The sequence below is a fragment of the Dioscorea cayenensis genome, chromosome 11 (assembly GCF_009730915.1).
Source record: "Dioscorea cayenensis subsp. rotundata cultivar TDr96_F1 chromosome 11, TDr96_F1_v2_PseudoChromosome.rev07_lg8_w22 25.fasta, whole genome shotgun sequence".
NCBI lineage: Eukaryota > Viridiplantae > Streptophyta > Magnoliopsida > Dioscoreales > Dioscoreaceae > Dioscorea > Dioscorea cayenensis.
The window spans coordinates 4,549,325-4,562,619 of record NC_052481.1 but is presented as its reverse complement, the minus strand read 5'-3'; the positions used below and the strand labels follow the sequence as shown (position 1 = coordinate 4,562,619).

Genomic DNA, 13,295 nt, shown 5'->3' with positions numbered 1-13,295 from the left:
TGGTGGCATTTTATAGAGGAAGAACAGTTGAATTTGGAGGGAATCAAGAGAGATCAGGTGGAAATTTTATTATCCTTTTTTTTATTTTTTTATTTTTTTATTTTTTTAAACTCACTAATTTTTTAAAAATCACTGGGGAAAGCGATGGGTTCTAAATGAGCTACCGAGCCACCATCGCACTAATAATTAATAGAGTAATTAGTCCTTGTTTGGACTGGCTTCTAAAAAATAGTGTATTTTTTTAATAAAAATGTTTCTAAAAAAAATACTTCTCCAGAATAAATTAAGTAATTTTTTTTTATATGTTGTGTTTGGATTAGTTTTTCTATAAAAGCTAAGTGAAAAAAACAATATTTTTAGAAGTTGGTCATAACTGCTTCTGAAAAACAGCTTCTGCTTTTGCAGAAATCCAATACAAATGATTTTTTTTTAATCCAGAAGTGCTTAACTTATAAACAAACATTTCTAGGTTTTCCAAAAGCTAATCCCAATTTATGATTAAAGCATAACATTGTGCTTATCTATATTGCGAAAATTTTAAATAATTAAATAAATAAATAAATAAAATGAGGTGAATTAATGAAACAAAATAAACATTTACTCATGCAAAACACCAACATTTGTAATAATTCATGAATCAAAATGAACATTTAGTTATATAATTCATGAACTAGAAATATCGTAATTTTAAAATTTATTAAAAAAAAATTAAGCACTAGGAAACTATTTTCCTGTATTTTAATATGGTGTAAAACATTTTAAAAAAAAAATTAGATAATATTTAAAGTTGAGATTTGAATTTTATTTTAAATATATTTTGTTTGGATTCTAATCATGAAGACAGATAATAAGTAGATCATGACAGTTTTTTTTTTAAAGTAATTTTTTTTTTCCATACAGTCCAAACACTGGAACCTTATTCAGGAGGACCTCATCAACTTGTGTCATGATTTTTATGATGGCTCCATTAATTTTGAACGAATTAATTGGGTTCACATTGCTCTTATTGCCAAATCAAATGCTTCTACTGAGGTCTCCGACTTTAGACCCATCAGTCTTATTAACTCTACTTGTAAAATCATTTCCAAAATTCTTGCAACTAGGCTGAGTTATAAGATGGGGGATCTAATTGACAATTCTCAATCTGGATTCATAAAGGGCAGATGTATTGCAGATAACATAATCGCTGCCCAAGAAGTGATTTTTAATCTTCAAAAAAAGAAACTCCTTGGCTTTGCCTTTAAAGTGGACTTTGCTAAAGCTTTTGACTCTCTAGACTGGAATTTTCTTCTTGAGATTCTAAGGGCAAGAGGTTTTGGCAATCGTTGGATCTCTTGGATACACACCATTCTCTCAACTGCTAAAACTCAAATACTAATTAATGGTTCACCTCAAGGTTATATTCGATGCAAAAAGAGGGTTAAGACAAGGTGACCCTCTTTCCCTCTCGCTTTTTGCTTTAGCGGTCGATACTCTTAGTGCTATGTTTACCCATGCTATCAATTCTAAAGTATTAGTTGGAGTTCAACTTGATCATTCAAACGACGATCCATCGACTACAATATGCGAGACGATCTTCCGATTTTTCTCGGTGAGGGCATGAAGACCTTAAAATTATCAAATTAATACTTTATCTCTTGAAGGTTGTTCCGGTCTTTCAATTAATTATTCTAAAAGCTGCATGTATTCCACTAACTTTGGTTACCAACCACATTTTTTTCCTCAGCTAGAATACTTAATTGCAGCGAGATTGTCTCCCAATCACATACACGGGTATACCACTCACGGTCGAAGACCCTAGGCGATAAGGCCCGGACAAAGTTAATCGAATCCATTCGTTCTAGGCTCACTTCATGGAAAGCAAATTATCTTTCCCTTGGGGAGTCGTCTTACCCTCATCAACTCTGTTTTATCTTCTCTCCCGATCTCTGGATGTACATTTTCAAATTACCGACTTGGGTAATCCTTGAAATCGATAAAATTAGGAGAGACTTTCTTTGGAAGGGTTCAGATCTGGGGTCTAAGGGTATAAGGTTGATTGCCTGGAAAAGAATTTGTAGACCCCGTTGCATGGGCGGTTGGGGTATCCTTGACCTCCAGATATTCAATAATGCTTTATTAGGAAAGTGGTGGTGGAAGCTCATCACCAAGCCGGTCTCCTGTTGGACAAAAATTGTCTTTGCAAACTATGTGATAAGAGATGCTCCTGATATTCTATATCATCATCCACCAAAAAATAAATCTTTCTTCTGGGCTGGAATTAATACCATTCTACCCTCCTTTCGATTCTGCATATCCAAATCAATTGGAAATGGTAACAAAACTCTATTCTGGTTTGATAAATGGCTTGAAGGTCAATCCCCAAAAGACCGTTGGACATCACTTTTCTTGGACTGCTCTTATCCTTGGATTACTTTAAGACAATTTATACATTTAATTAATTCCGGTTGTAATCCATTCAGGACAACCTCTGTTGATGACTTTACCGTATTAATGAACTCTATTCCAGACTGTACAATTGATCAAGAGGACTCTTATACCTGGTCTCTTGATAATAACGGAACCTTCTCTGTCAAATCTTTCTATAATTTCTTAATTGATGGAGGCATTCGCAGTCAACTTTATTCCAAATTCTGGAAGACAAATACCCCTAGTAAAAATAACACTATTTTTGTTGGCTTGCACGGGAAAAACAAAAATTCTTACTCTAGATAATCTTTTTATTAAAAGTTGCAATCCTAATGCTACTGACACATGTATTCGATGTCATAACAACTCAGAAACAGTAGATCATCTTTTTATTAATTGTTCGTTTTCGGAGAGAATTTGGTCCTTCTTCCAAGGTTTGTTAGATGTTGCTACTCTCCCATGCTCTGTTTACAACATCTGGACCACTTGGATTCCCTCCTTAAATTCTGCCTCTAGGACTCTCTCAGATCTATCTTTGTAGAGCCATATTCGGAACATCCGGCTAGAAGCATAGCAGATCGTATTTTTTTAACCAAAAAAATATTCATCAATTTCTTCTATACTCCATAAGACGACTAACATGCTTCTTTCTTGGATCACTGCGGACTCGGTGCCTCTTGACGAGGAACCATCCGATCTTTTGCCGGAAGATCAAGCGTTCTCTTAACTTCCCCGAGCTCCGGATCCACGGACACTCATCGGTGAAATGGCGCACACCACGCATCGGGAGTGATCTGCCTCTTTTTGTAGGCTGGGATCGGCCTCGTCTCCGGATGGTGGACTTCACGCCCTCGACTCGCTATCTTCCTCCTTTTCCATTTTATTGCTTTTTTTATCCTAGTCCTGTTCACTACTATTCTCATCCCTGGTGAGGATACCGACTTTTTATTTTTATTATGTCATCGGTTTGTTTTTTTGTTTTTTTGTTGTTTTTTGTTTTTCTTACTTCTGTATTTTGTTCTTTTTGTTTCTTTCTTTTCTTATTAATAAATTTGTGGTTTATCCACTTTATTCAAGAGAACTAATAAAATAAAAGCATTGAGATTTTCGTAGACAGGCTAATAATTAGCTTATCAACTGTTTAATTATGCCATACAAAAAGTAATTAATGAATTAAAGTGCATTCAATTGTTGTTTAAAATCCAAGTTATTATGAAATCTATAATAAAAAGATTGGCGAAATTAAATGGGATTCAAAGAAGAAACTCCACGTGGCCATGAATACTATAGCTCAAAGTTTCATTAGATTATATCATTACTTGCCTTCATTGCAAGATTAGTTTGTGTTGAAAATCTTGAATGAAATAGATATGCTGTGTTATCTTTTACATTAAATAAGGCATTTAGTATATAATTTTATCCTTAATTTATTTAGGTATAATACCCTAGTTGATCCCTCTACTTTTCTCTCTCTTTCCTCTTGGTCCCTCTACTCAGAAATGCTCCCGACTAGTCCCTCTACTTTTGAAAATGTGCCCACTTAGTGGGCACATTTCTAAAAGTAGAGGGACTGGTTGGGAGCATTTTTAACTAAGTGGGCACATTTTCAAAAGTAGAGGGACTAGTCGGGAGCATTTCTGAGTAGAGGGACCAAGAGGAAAGAGAGAGAAAAGTAGATGGACTATTTTGGTGATTATACCTAATTTTATATACTAATTCTGTTTTCAGTCAATAATTTAAGCAGAGATCATTGAACTGGTAAGTTTGTGTTATGCTGAATTATAAAGTTAATGGATAAGTGTTGATCCTGCAAACAAGACTTGAGTGTTCAGCATTTGGATCTCTTTGATCAAGCTTTGAAGATACAAATGAAGTCAATGCAATTGATATTATAATATCTGCACAAGTTGCAGTAATTGAGTTTTCTGCACACAAACTTCTGTTTTACAAGAGATTACCAACACAAAGACAATTCACAATCATCAATTTATAATGTAAGATTTCCAATCAATGGACAGCAGAGTACTTTCAAATCTATTGCATTGACCAACCTAATTTTTCTAAGTCAACACCCACATTGCTTTCAGAATAGACTACTGGTTAATCTGAGCAAGGAAAACATCAAGCAAAAATATAAACAAAAAAAAAAAAAGTCAAAATTATCATTTTATGACTCCTAATCAACCTTCTCGAAGATGTTTTTGAGATCTGTCTCCTGGTTTGGAGTCAGCTTCGACGGGAATTGCACCTCGAACCTGATCCTTAAGCAACCTTTCTTGCCCTTTTGCCTTGCCATTGGCATTCCTTCATCCTCAATCACGAGCTCGTAATTAGGTGTTATTACAGTGTCAGTCAATGGGATTAATAGATTACGGTTGTCGAGAGTTGTGAGGTTGATGGTGGTTCCTGCAAGTGACTGTGTAAGTGAAATATGCTGCTGAACAACAAGGTCATGCCCTTCTCTTTTGTAAATTGGATGTGGCATCTCATCAACGAAAAAGTAGACATCTGCAGGGACTTGATTCAAAGGAGCATCCCCTTCACCTTTGAAAGTTATAACGGTTCCTCTCTTCCATCCCGGTAGCACATGTATCGACAAGCTCTTCGTCTCAGTCAGTATTTTCCTGCATTATAGAAAGATAACACAGTGAAGAAACTCCAATGTCTAAAGACTACACAAAAGCAATTACTAGGACTATGCCTTCTTTATAACTATAAAGATCATCTGAAAGTTCCAAAATAACTACAAATTTGCGCAAATACAATCCTAAATCTAATCAAGAGAGTTTTATTTTACTGTTTTCCCTGTTTCTAAAACTCGGTATCTAATTTCCTCTGATCTAAACTTCAAATTTTCAGAACATTAAAACATAAAATTTATTGTGACTACTGAATTCATCAACAGCATAAAACATAAGACATTAAAGAGATTAGCTGAAAAATTTTGGAATGAGGTAAGCCTAAAGCTTGCTTCCAATAAAACATTTGTCCTAAGCTCACCATGTTGATTTATAAAGATAGATTAGTAAGTAAAAGGATATTTAAATAATGGTGTACCCATGATCAATCTCAACATTTCTGGTAATCATCTCCTGCCGGATTGAACCAGTGTAAAGCTCCTCGAGGCTGCACTCAAGTGTTCTCCACACATCCGGAGCTTGCTGAGGTTGCCAAAATTCCCTTGGAGAAACACTTCCACTGCAAGTCTGAAAGACATTTCCATACTTCCACAGGTTTCCATGCTCAGGCAGTGGACTCATCAACCTGTAGCAGGCGGAACCAAACGGGTTGCAGAAGTCCAACATTTCTTTCACATTAATCTCATCAGAAAAAAAATTGCTTGGGCCACTTGTCCCTTTAGGGGATGACGCACTGCATTTACAGCTTGGATTGAAACATAAATTGCTTGAGGTACCTGCCCTGTTAGGAGGAGTCATACTGCCACTATCATGTGAACTGAACCAAAAATTCCTTGAGCTATTTGTCCCATTGAGGAATGTCATTCTGCGCTTATAACCCAAACATGGTTTTCCCTTCAAGTCCTCTTCTCTGCATTGGTCATATTCGGCACTCATTTTGGGGGGCCTGGACCAATAGATATTGATGTGATTAAAGCAAGAAAGCCACAAAATGTAAAGCGTTATAGACAACTATGAATACTCAAAACAAAATAATTCCAAAACTAAAGAGTGATAAAACTATTTACCAAACAAATTTCAAACAGGGACAATGCAAATCCAAAAAAAATATACTAAATGTCCAAAACAAGTTCATGATGAAAATTATAAGTTCAAGTCAATATTAAACAATGCTGAATTAAAACTCTTTTATATGTTCTTGCTTCAGTCCACCATCCTTAACTTCACAAGTTCACTGTGACACTGACTTATAAACATATTCCTTTCTTTCAAATCTAATTAATCCAGAAACCATGTATATGTAAATTATACAACTCACAAAAGCAACCCTTTAAGCAATAAGCACAAGCTTCAATCGGAGTATTCTTTATAGCAGTGTTAATCAAACTAGATTCTCCGGAATCCAATCCAGTGAATTTATGTAAGTACCATGAATTCTATCTTATACAGGAAATCAAATGAATAAGAAACCAAATTCCAGATGCGTTCTTTTCTTTCAACTTCAAGGAACTCAAATTTCCAAAACATAGGAACCATTACTATTAGAGTTATCCAACAATCCTCAAGCTGATTCAGAAAGCAACTCAAGCCAATAAAGTTTATCCTTTGTGAAACATTCAACCTTATAAACCCCACCTACTACCCATTAAACAGAGCTAAATTCATCAAGAACAACAGGCTATAAGAAAGAAGCAGCAGGGAGAAAAATCAGACTTATAAATAGATACTTCCAAGTAGTAATTGAAACCCATCAAAGTTTGACTCTTCAAGTTTAAAATGCTTTGTCAAACATTCAATCATATAAATTCTGCCTGAACCCCATCACGGAAATTCATCAAGGACAAAACGCAACATAAAGAAATTATCTAAAAGCAAAAGAATAGAAGTAGAGATGGATGATAATTCCTACAGGCAATCCAAACTCATCAAACTTTGATTTTCAGTTCAAAAAGTTGTGCTAAGTATTCAATCCTATAAACTCTACCTGCACCCCAAAGACATAAATTCATGAAGACAAAACAAAACACAAACAAATAATCTAAAAACAAAAGAACAAAACTAGGGATAGATTGAGACTTCCAAAAAGCAATCCAAACCCATCAATTTTGATTTTCCTTTTAATACAAACTAATTTGCTAAGCATTGAATCCTATAAACTCTTCCTACACACTATCAAACGGAGAAATTCATCAAGAACAAACACAACACAAAGATATAATCTAACAGGCAAAAAAAAAAATGATGGATTGATGCTTCCAGAAAGCAATCCAAAACAACCAAATTTTGATTTTTTTTTTTCTTAATTTTTTGTTTTGAGATTGTTTCTTAAACCCCGCTTGCAACCGATCAAAGAAGAACTAGGGATGGATTGGTACTTCCAACAAGCAATCCAAACCCATCAAATTCAAAATTTTAGTTCAAAATTCTTTGCTAAACATATAATCCTGTCAAAAAAACAGAGAAAATCAACAATAACAGACAAACACAAAGAAAAAAATCAAAAAGGAATCAATTGTTACTTTGTAAGCTTCACAGTTCTGCTCAAGCTCGTCCCCTGCCTCAACAGCAACATTCACAGCACAAACTCCTCATAAACATCATCAGTAGAGTTCCAACTAACCTTCAGGATGTTGAAGTGATTAACCAGCACCGTTCTCCCAATTCGATCCCAAATGAAAACCCAAAACCCTAACCCTCGCAAGAGAAAAGAAAGAGAGGGAAAACGAAACAAGATTTGAGAAGCATCGAAAGGAAATAGAGACCTAAAAAACCGACCTTCAATTGGGACCAGACATACTGCCCAATAGAATTCGTGGGACCCATTTTAGTAGATATGTTTTTTATTTCTTGATGGTTTTCCTTGCCACTCCTGAAAAATAATGAATTTACACTTTTCAAAAAAAAAAACACTTTCTAAAATTATTATGTATTTTTAATTTTCGAAAAAAAAAATATCATTTATAATCTGTAATTACAATTTGTTTAATAATTACTTGCATATTATTCTAGAGTGCTGCAAGAAATGTAAAATTAAAATAGGGATAACAAGATATTTTTGAAAATTTGAAAAATGTTATGTAATTGTGCTATTTTTGTTTTCATATTTTTCTTTTTTCAAAATCCTATCATTCCATAAATTCATAATTAGAAATTAGGAATAAAATAAATATGGGATAATTTTAGTAAAAATTAAATCACAATCAAAATCATTCCGATTTAATCTATTTATTTTATGATTTATATCCATGGATATTATTTTATTTACATATAAAACGATATACATACATATATATCTCTTAAATTATCTATGAATATCTATGTGGATTGGGCGCCAAATCAAACAGTTATTATACAATTGATTTATTAGGATGATATTTTTCCAAGCTTAAAAGCATCATGAAAAAATAATAGTTAAAATACCAAATGCTACGATGCAAAGGACAAAGATTTCCACATCATTTTGGTTATATTTTTAATATTTTAAATTAAGACGCAAAATAAAATTTCAAAATATTTTATCTTGATTTTTTATTTTTGTAAATAAGCTTATTAATTGTTAGGATTTTGTTAATAAATCCCTATTATTATTAGGATTTAGTCAATAAATATGTTGATTAAATTAGTTTTTGCATATCATGAGTTTGTTAGATATGGTTTCTTATCTCTTTGTATTTAAATTAGTTGGTTTGTAAGGCTTTTATATAGCCATCGTTGTTGATAATAAAAGTGGGGATTTTTCTTCTTAAAAACTCTTGTAATTCTTTACACTTGGTATCAGAGAGGTTGCGGTGAGTTTTTAATTGAAGAAAAAGCGAGCTGACGATCTTCGTGTCATTGCAATTCATGGCGACGAGATAACTCGTTCGATCCGGTAGGCAATTCCTAAATTTGATGGCCATTATGATCATTGGGCAATGCTTATGGAAAACTTCTTGCGGTCAAAGGAGTACTGGAACTTGGTAGAGAATGGCATACCTATGGTGGCAACAGGGGTGGTTCTCACAGATACAGAGAAGAAGCACTATGAAGATCAAAAGTTGAAAGACTTGAAAGCTAAGAACTATTTGTTTCAGGCATTAGATCGCTCAATTCTAGAGACAATCCTTACAAAAGATACATCAAAGGATATATGGGACTCTATGAAGCAAAAATATCAGGGAACCACTCGAGTTAAACGTGCTCATCTTCAAGCATTGCGAAAGGAGTTTGAAACATTGCACATGAAAACAGGTGAGACTGTGAATGAGTACTTTGCTCGGGTACTTACCATAGCTAACAAGATGAAAGCTAATGGAGAAGATAAGGGAGATGTTCGTCGTTGTTGAAAAGATTCCGAGATCAATGACTTCCAAGTTTGATTACATTATCCGTTTCTATCGAGGAGTCTAAAGATACAAGTACATTGACTATTGATGAATTGCAAAGTAGTTTGCTTGTGCATGAACAACGCATGAGCTCCAATGATGAAAAAAGAACATGCTTTGAAGATTTCTTATGGAGGAAGAAGACAAGGACGTGGTAGAGGCAGAGGACGTGATAGAGGCAGAGGAGGTTTCAACAAAGCTATGGTGGAGTGCTATAATCGTCACAAGCTTGGACATTTTCAATGGGAATGTTCAAGCAAGGAGAAAGAGGCTAATTATACAGAAACACATGAAGAGATGTTGTTGATGGCACATATGGATGTTGATAAAGGTACTAATGAAGATACATGGTTTCTTGATTACGGGTCAGTAGCAATCACATGTGTGGGAAGGAAGAGTATTTTTTTCGATTTTTGATGAAAAAAATACAAAGATTCGATGAAAAGCTTGGCAATAATTCCAGCCTTTGTCATTGCGAGGGAAGGGAAATATTAGAATGAAGGTGAATGGAATTGTGCGAGATCATCACAGGGGGTGTTTTTTTGTGCCGAACTTAAAAAAATAATCTCTTGAGCATTGGGCACTGCAAGAAAAAAAGGCTCGACTATTATGTTTCAACAAGATAAATGTAAGGTATTTCATCCCTAAGAAAGGTCCGATAATGGAGACAATGATGTGGTCTAATCGAATGTTCATATTGCGTGCCACTTCTCTTCCTTTGCCATCGCTTTGCTTTTAGCACACCATTCTGAGGATGAAATGCAGCTTTGGCATTGTAGATATGGACACTTGAGTCACAAAGGCTTGCAGACTCTTCAAAAAAAAAATGGTAGATGGTTTGCCATCAATAAAAGTCTCCTTTGAAGTCGTGTAAAGATTGTTTGGTGGGGAAGCAACAACGAGATTCTTTTCCAAGGAAGAGTACATGGAGAGCGTCACAAATTCTTCAGCTAGTCCATGCTGATATTTGTGGACCAATCAAGCCTATCTCTAACAGACAATAAGAGGTATTTACTTACTTTTACCCGATGACTTTAGCGAGAAAAAAACATGGGTTTATTTTTTTGGCGAGAAAAAACAGAAGCTTTTTTGCTGTTTTTTAGAAGCTTTTAAAGTTCGAGTTGAAAAAGGAAGCAAACTTGTTCCTCGATTGTTTTGCGCACGGATCGTGGAGGAGAGTTTACATCCAAGGAATTTACAAGTTTTTTTGTATTGCTAATGGTATCCAACGACAATTGATAGCTGCTTACACACCACAATGTAGCGGAGTCGCTGAAAGGAAAAAAATAGAACCATTATGAATTTGGTTCGTGAGATGCTCTCCGAGAAAAAAACTTCCCAAGACTTTTTTTGGCCGGAGCGATGAAATTGAGCTATTCATGTGTTAAATCGAAGTCCTACTTTAGCAGTAAAAGATCAAACTCCGGAAGAAGCTTGGAGTGGAGTAAAGCCAACAGTTGATTACTTGAGTTTTTTTGGTTGTATTTCTTATGCTCATGTGCACGACAACAAAAAGAACTAAAAGTGGATGACAAGAGTTTGCGGTGTGTTTTTGCTAGGTGTCAGTGAAGAGTCCAAGGCTTATAGGCTATATGATCCAATTTCCAAAAGGATCATTATAAGCAGGGATGTAAAATTCGAGGAAGACAAACACGGGAGTGGGATCAAACACATGAACAAGGTGTACTTTGTGATTTGGATTGTGGAGATAATGAAATAGTTGAGGAAAAACACGTAACCCGGTCATAAATGAACAAGAAACTCTTGGTTCTTCAGTCCAAGAAAGATCCGAAGGTAGAAAGCAGGGCGTCCACCAATATGGATGAATAACTATGAAGTCTGGTGAAGGGCTTTTCGATGATGATTCTGCTCACTTAGTGATGCTTGCCGATGTTGATCCGATTCATTATCAAGATGCGTTGAAGGAAGAGAAGTGGAGAAAAAGCCATGGACATTGAAATGGATGCAATAAAGAAGAATGACACTTGGGAATTAACCGAGTTTACCGAAGGAGGAAAGAAAGTTGGAGTAAAGTGGATCTTCAAAACTAAATTTGATGAAAAAGGAGAAGTCAATAAATACAAAGCTAGACTTGTGGTAAAGGGATATGCTCGGGGAGTATGGGATAGACTACACGAAGTCTTTGCACTTGTAGCACGGATGGAGACAGTTCGTTTGGTGCTCGGATTTGCAGACTCAAAAAAAGTTGAGTCTGCATCTACCAGCTTAGATGTGAAGTCAGCGTTTTTACATGGTCATTTACAAGAAGATGTTTATGTGGAACAACCATGTGGATATGTACAGAAGGGAAGTGAGCAGAAAGTGTACAAATTGAAAAAAAGGCATTATCACGGGCTAAAAAGCAAGCTCCACGTGCTTGAGTACAATCAGTATAGAAGCCTATTTCTTAAAGGAAGGTTTTACAAAAGTGTGACTATGAGCATATATTATTTGTCGGAGAAGATGAAGCTATGTTAATTGTAAGTTTGTATGTTGATGATCTTCTTGTTACTCGGCAATAATGAACTATTGATTGCGTAATTCAAAAAAATTCCATGAAGCAAGAGTTTGATATGACGAGATCTTGGAAAGATGAAGTATTTTTCTTGGCCTTGAAATTGAGCGAGAGATCAACTAGGATTTTTTATCGATCAAAAAGAAATATACTTTTGGAGGTGCTAAAAAGATTTGGCATGGCGGGAAAAGCAATCCTGCTCATAATCCAATTGATCTCGGCAGGGTTTGCTTACTGAAGGAGGAAAAAGGTCGATCGAGTAAATAAGACTTACTTTAAACAAATAGTGGGTAGTCTTATGTATCTTACAGCTACACGACCAGATATAGCATTTGTGGTTAGTCTAATTAGCAGATACATGGAAACTCCCTCATCGAGCTTCATCTGCAGCAGAAAAAGGGTTTTCGGATATTTGAAAGGAACTGCTGGGTTTGGAATTTTTTTATAGAAAAGGAGGAGGAGATGAGCTTATTGCCTACATCGATAGTGATTATGCTAGAGACTTAGGAGACGGAAAAAAAGCACATCGGGATATGTGTTTTTTTGTTGAGTTCGGGGAGCTATATCATGGTCATCTAAAAACAACCTCGTAGTAAGTCCGTCAACCTACGAGGCGTAATTTATAGCTGCAGCCTCTTGTGCTTGTCAAGCAATATGGTTAAAAAGAGTGTACCAAAAAGTCGGATAAAAAAATCAAGGTGAAACAACTATTATTTATTGTGATAATAGTTCCGCAATTAAATTATCCAAAAAAATCCGAGTGATGCATGGTCGCAGCAAGCATATAGATGTGCGTTTCCATTTTTCTTCGTGATCTCACGAAGGCTGGAACTGTGAAATTGGTTCATTGTGGAACTCAAGAGCAATTGGCGGACATTATGACAAAGCCACTTAAGTTGGAAGCTTTCTTGAAGTTGCGTGAACTCTTGGGAGTTTGTTCAGAGAATGATGTAAACTAAATGCTAGCATTTAGTTTAAGGGAAGGATTGTTAGGATTTTGTTAATAAATCCCTATTATTATTAGGATTTAGTCAATAAATATGTTGATTAAATTAGTTTTTGCATATCATGAGTTTGTTAGATATGGTTTCTTATCTCTTTGTATTTAAATTAGTTGGTTTGTAAGGCTTTTATATAGCCATCGTTGTTGATAATAAAAGTGGGGATTTTTCTTCTTAAAAACTCTTGTAATTCTTTACATTAATAGTAAGGAAACTAGGAAAGAAGTTGGGAGGATTGTAACCGAGAAAGACTTATTATAATTAATTTATAGTAATAATTTTTTAATTTCATGTAATTAATTAACAGAAATAAAAAAAAATCACTAATAATATAATTTAAACTAGTGTTATGCCTGAGTTATGCACG

At 35.0% G+C, this 13,295-nt stretch overlaps 1 protein-coding gene and 1 pseudogene across 1 annotated transcript; one reads left to right on the top strand and one right to left on the bottom strand.

Moving 5' to 3' along the window:
* Positions 1–4,486: 4,486 nt before the first annotated feature.
* Positions 4,487–7,722, bottom strand: LOC120272607 (dnaJ homolog subfamily B member 13-like). Its single transcript, XM_039279475.1, has 3 exons — positions 7,568–7,722; positions 5,467–5,994; positions 4,487–5,033 (listed from the first exon to the last, which is right to left on the bottom strand). Exons 1-3 carry the CDS (start codon positions 7,618–7,620, stop codon positions 4,586–4,588), a joined length of 1,029 nt encoding a protein of 342 aa, XP_039135409.1. The 5' UTR covers positions 7,621–7,722; the 3' UTR covers positions 4,487–4,585.
* Positions 7,723–9,187: 1,465 nt separating this feature from the next.
* On the top strand, positions 9,188–11,132 carry LOC120271541 (annotated as a pseudogene).
* The last annotated feature ends 2,163 nt before the right edge of the window (positions 11,133–13,295 follow it).

Excerpts from the sequence above, each read along its gene's own strand:
- LOC120272607 (XM_039279475.1), bottom strand. The coding sequence starts at position 7,620 with ATGTTGCTGTTGAGGCAGGGGACGAGCTTGAGCAGAACTGTGAAGCTT. Across the intron at positions 5,995-7,567 it reads AGAACTGTGAAGCTTACAAA|GCCCCCCAAAATGAGTGCCG; the intron begins GTAACAATTGAT and ends CTATTGGTCCAG. Across the intron at positions 5,034-5,466 it reads AATGTTGAGATTGATCATGG|GAAAATACTGACTGAGACGA; the intron begins GTACACCATTAT and ends TCTATAATGCAG.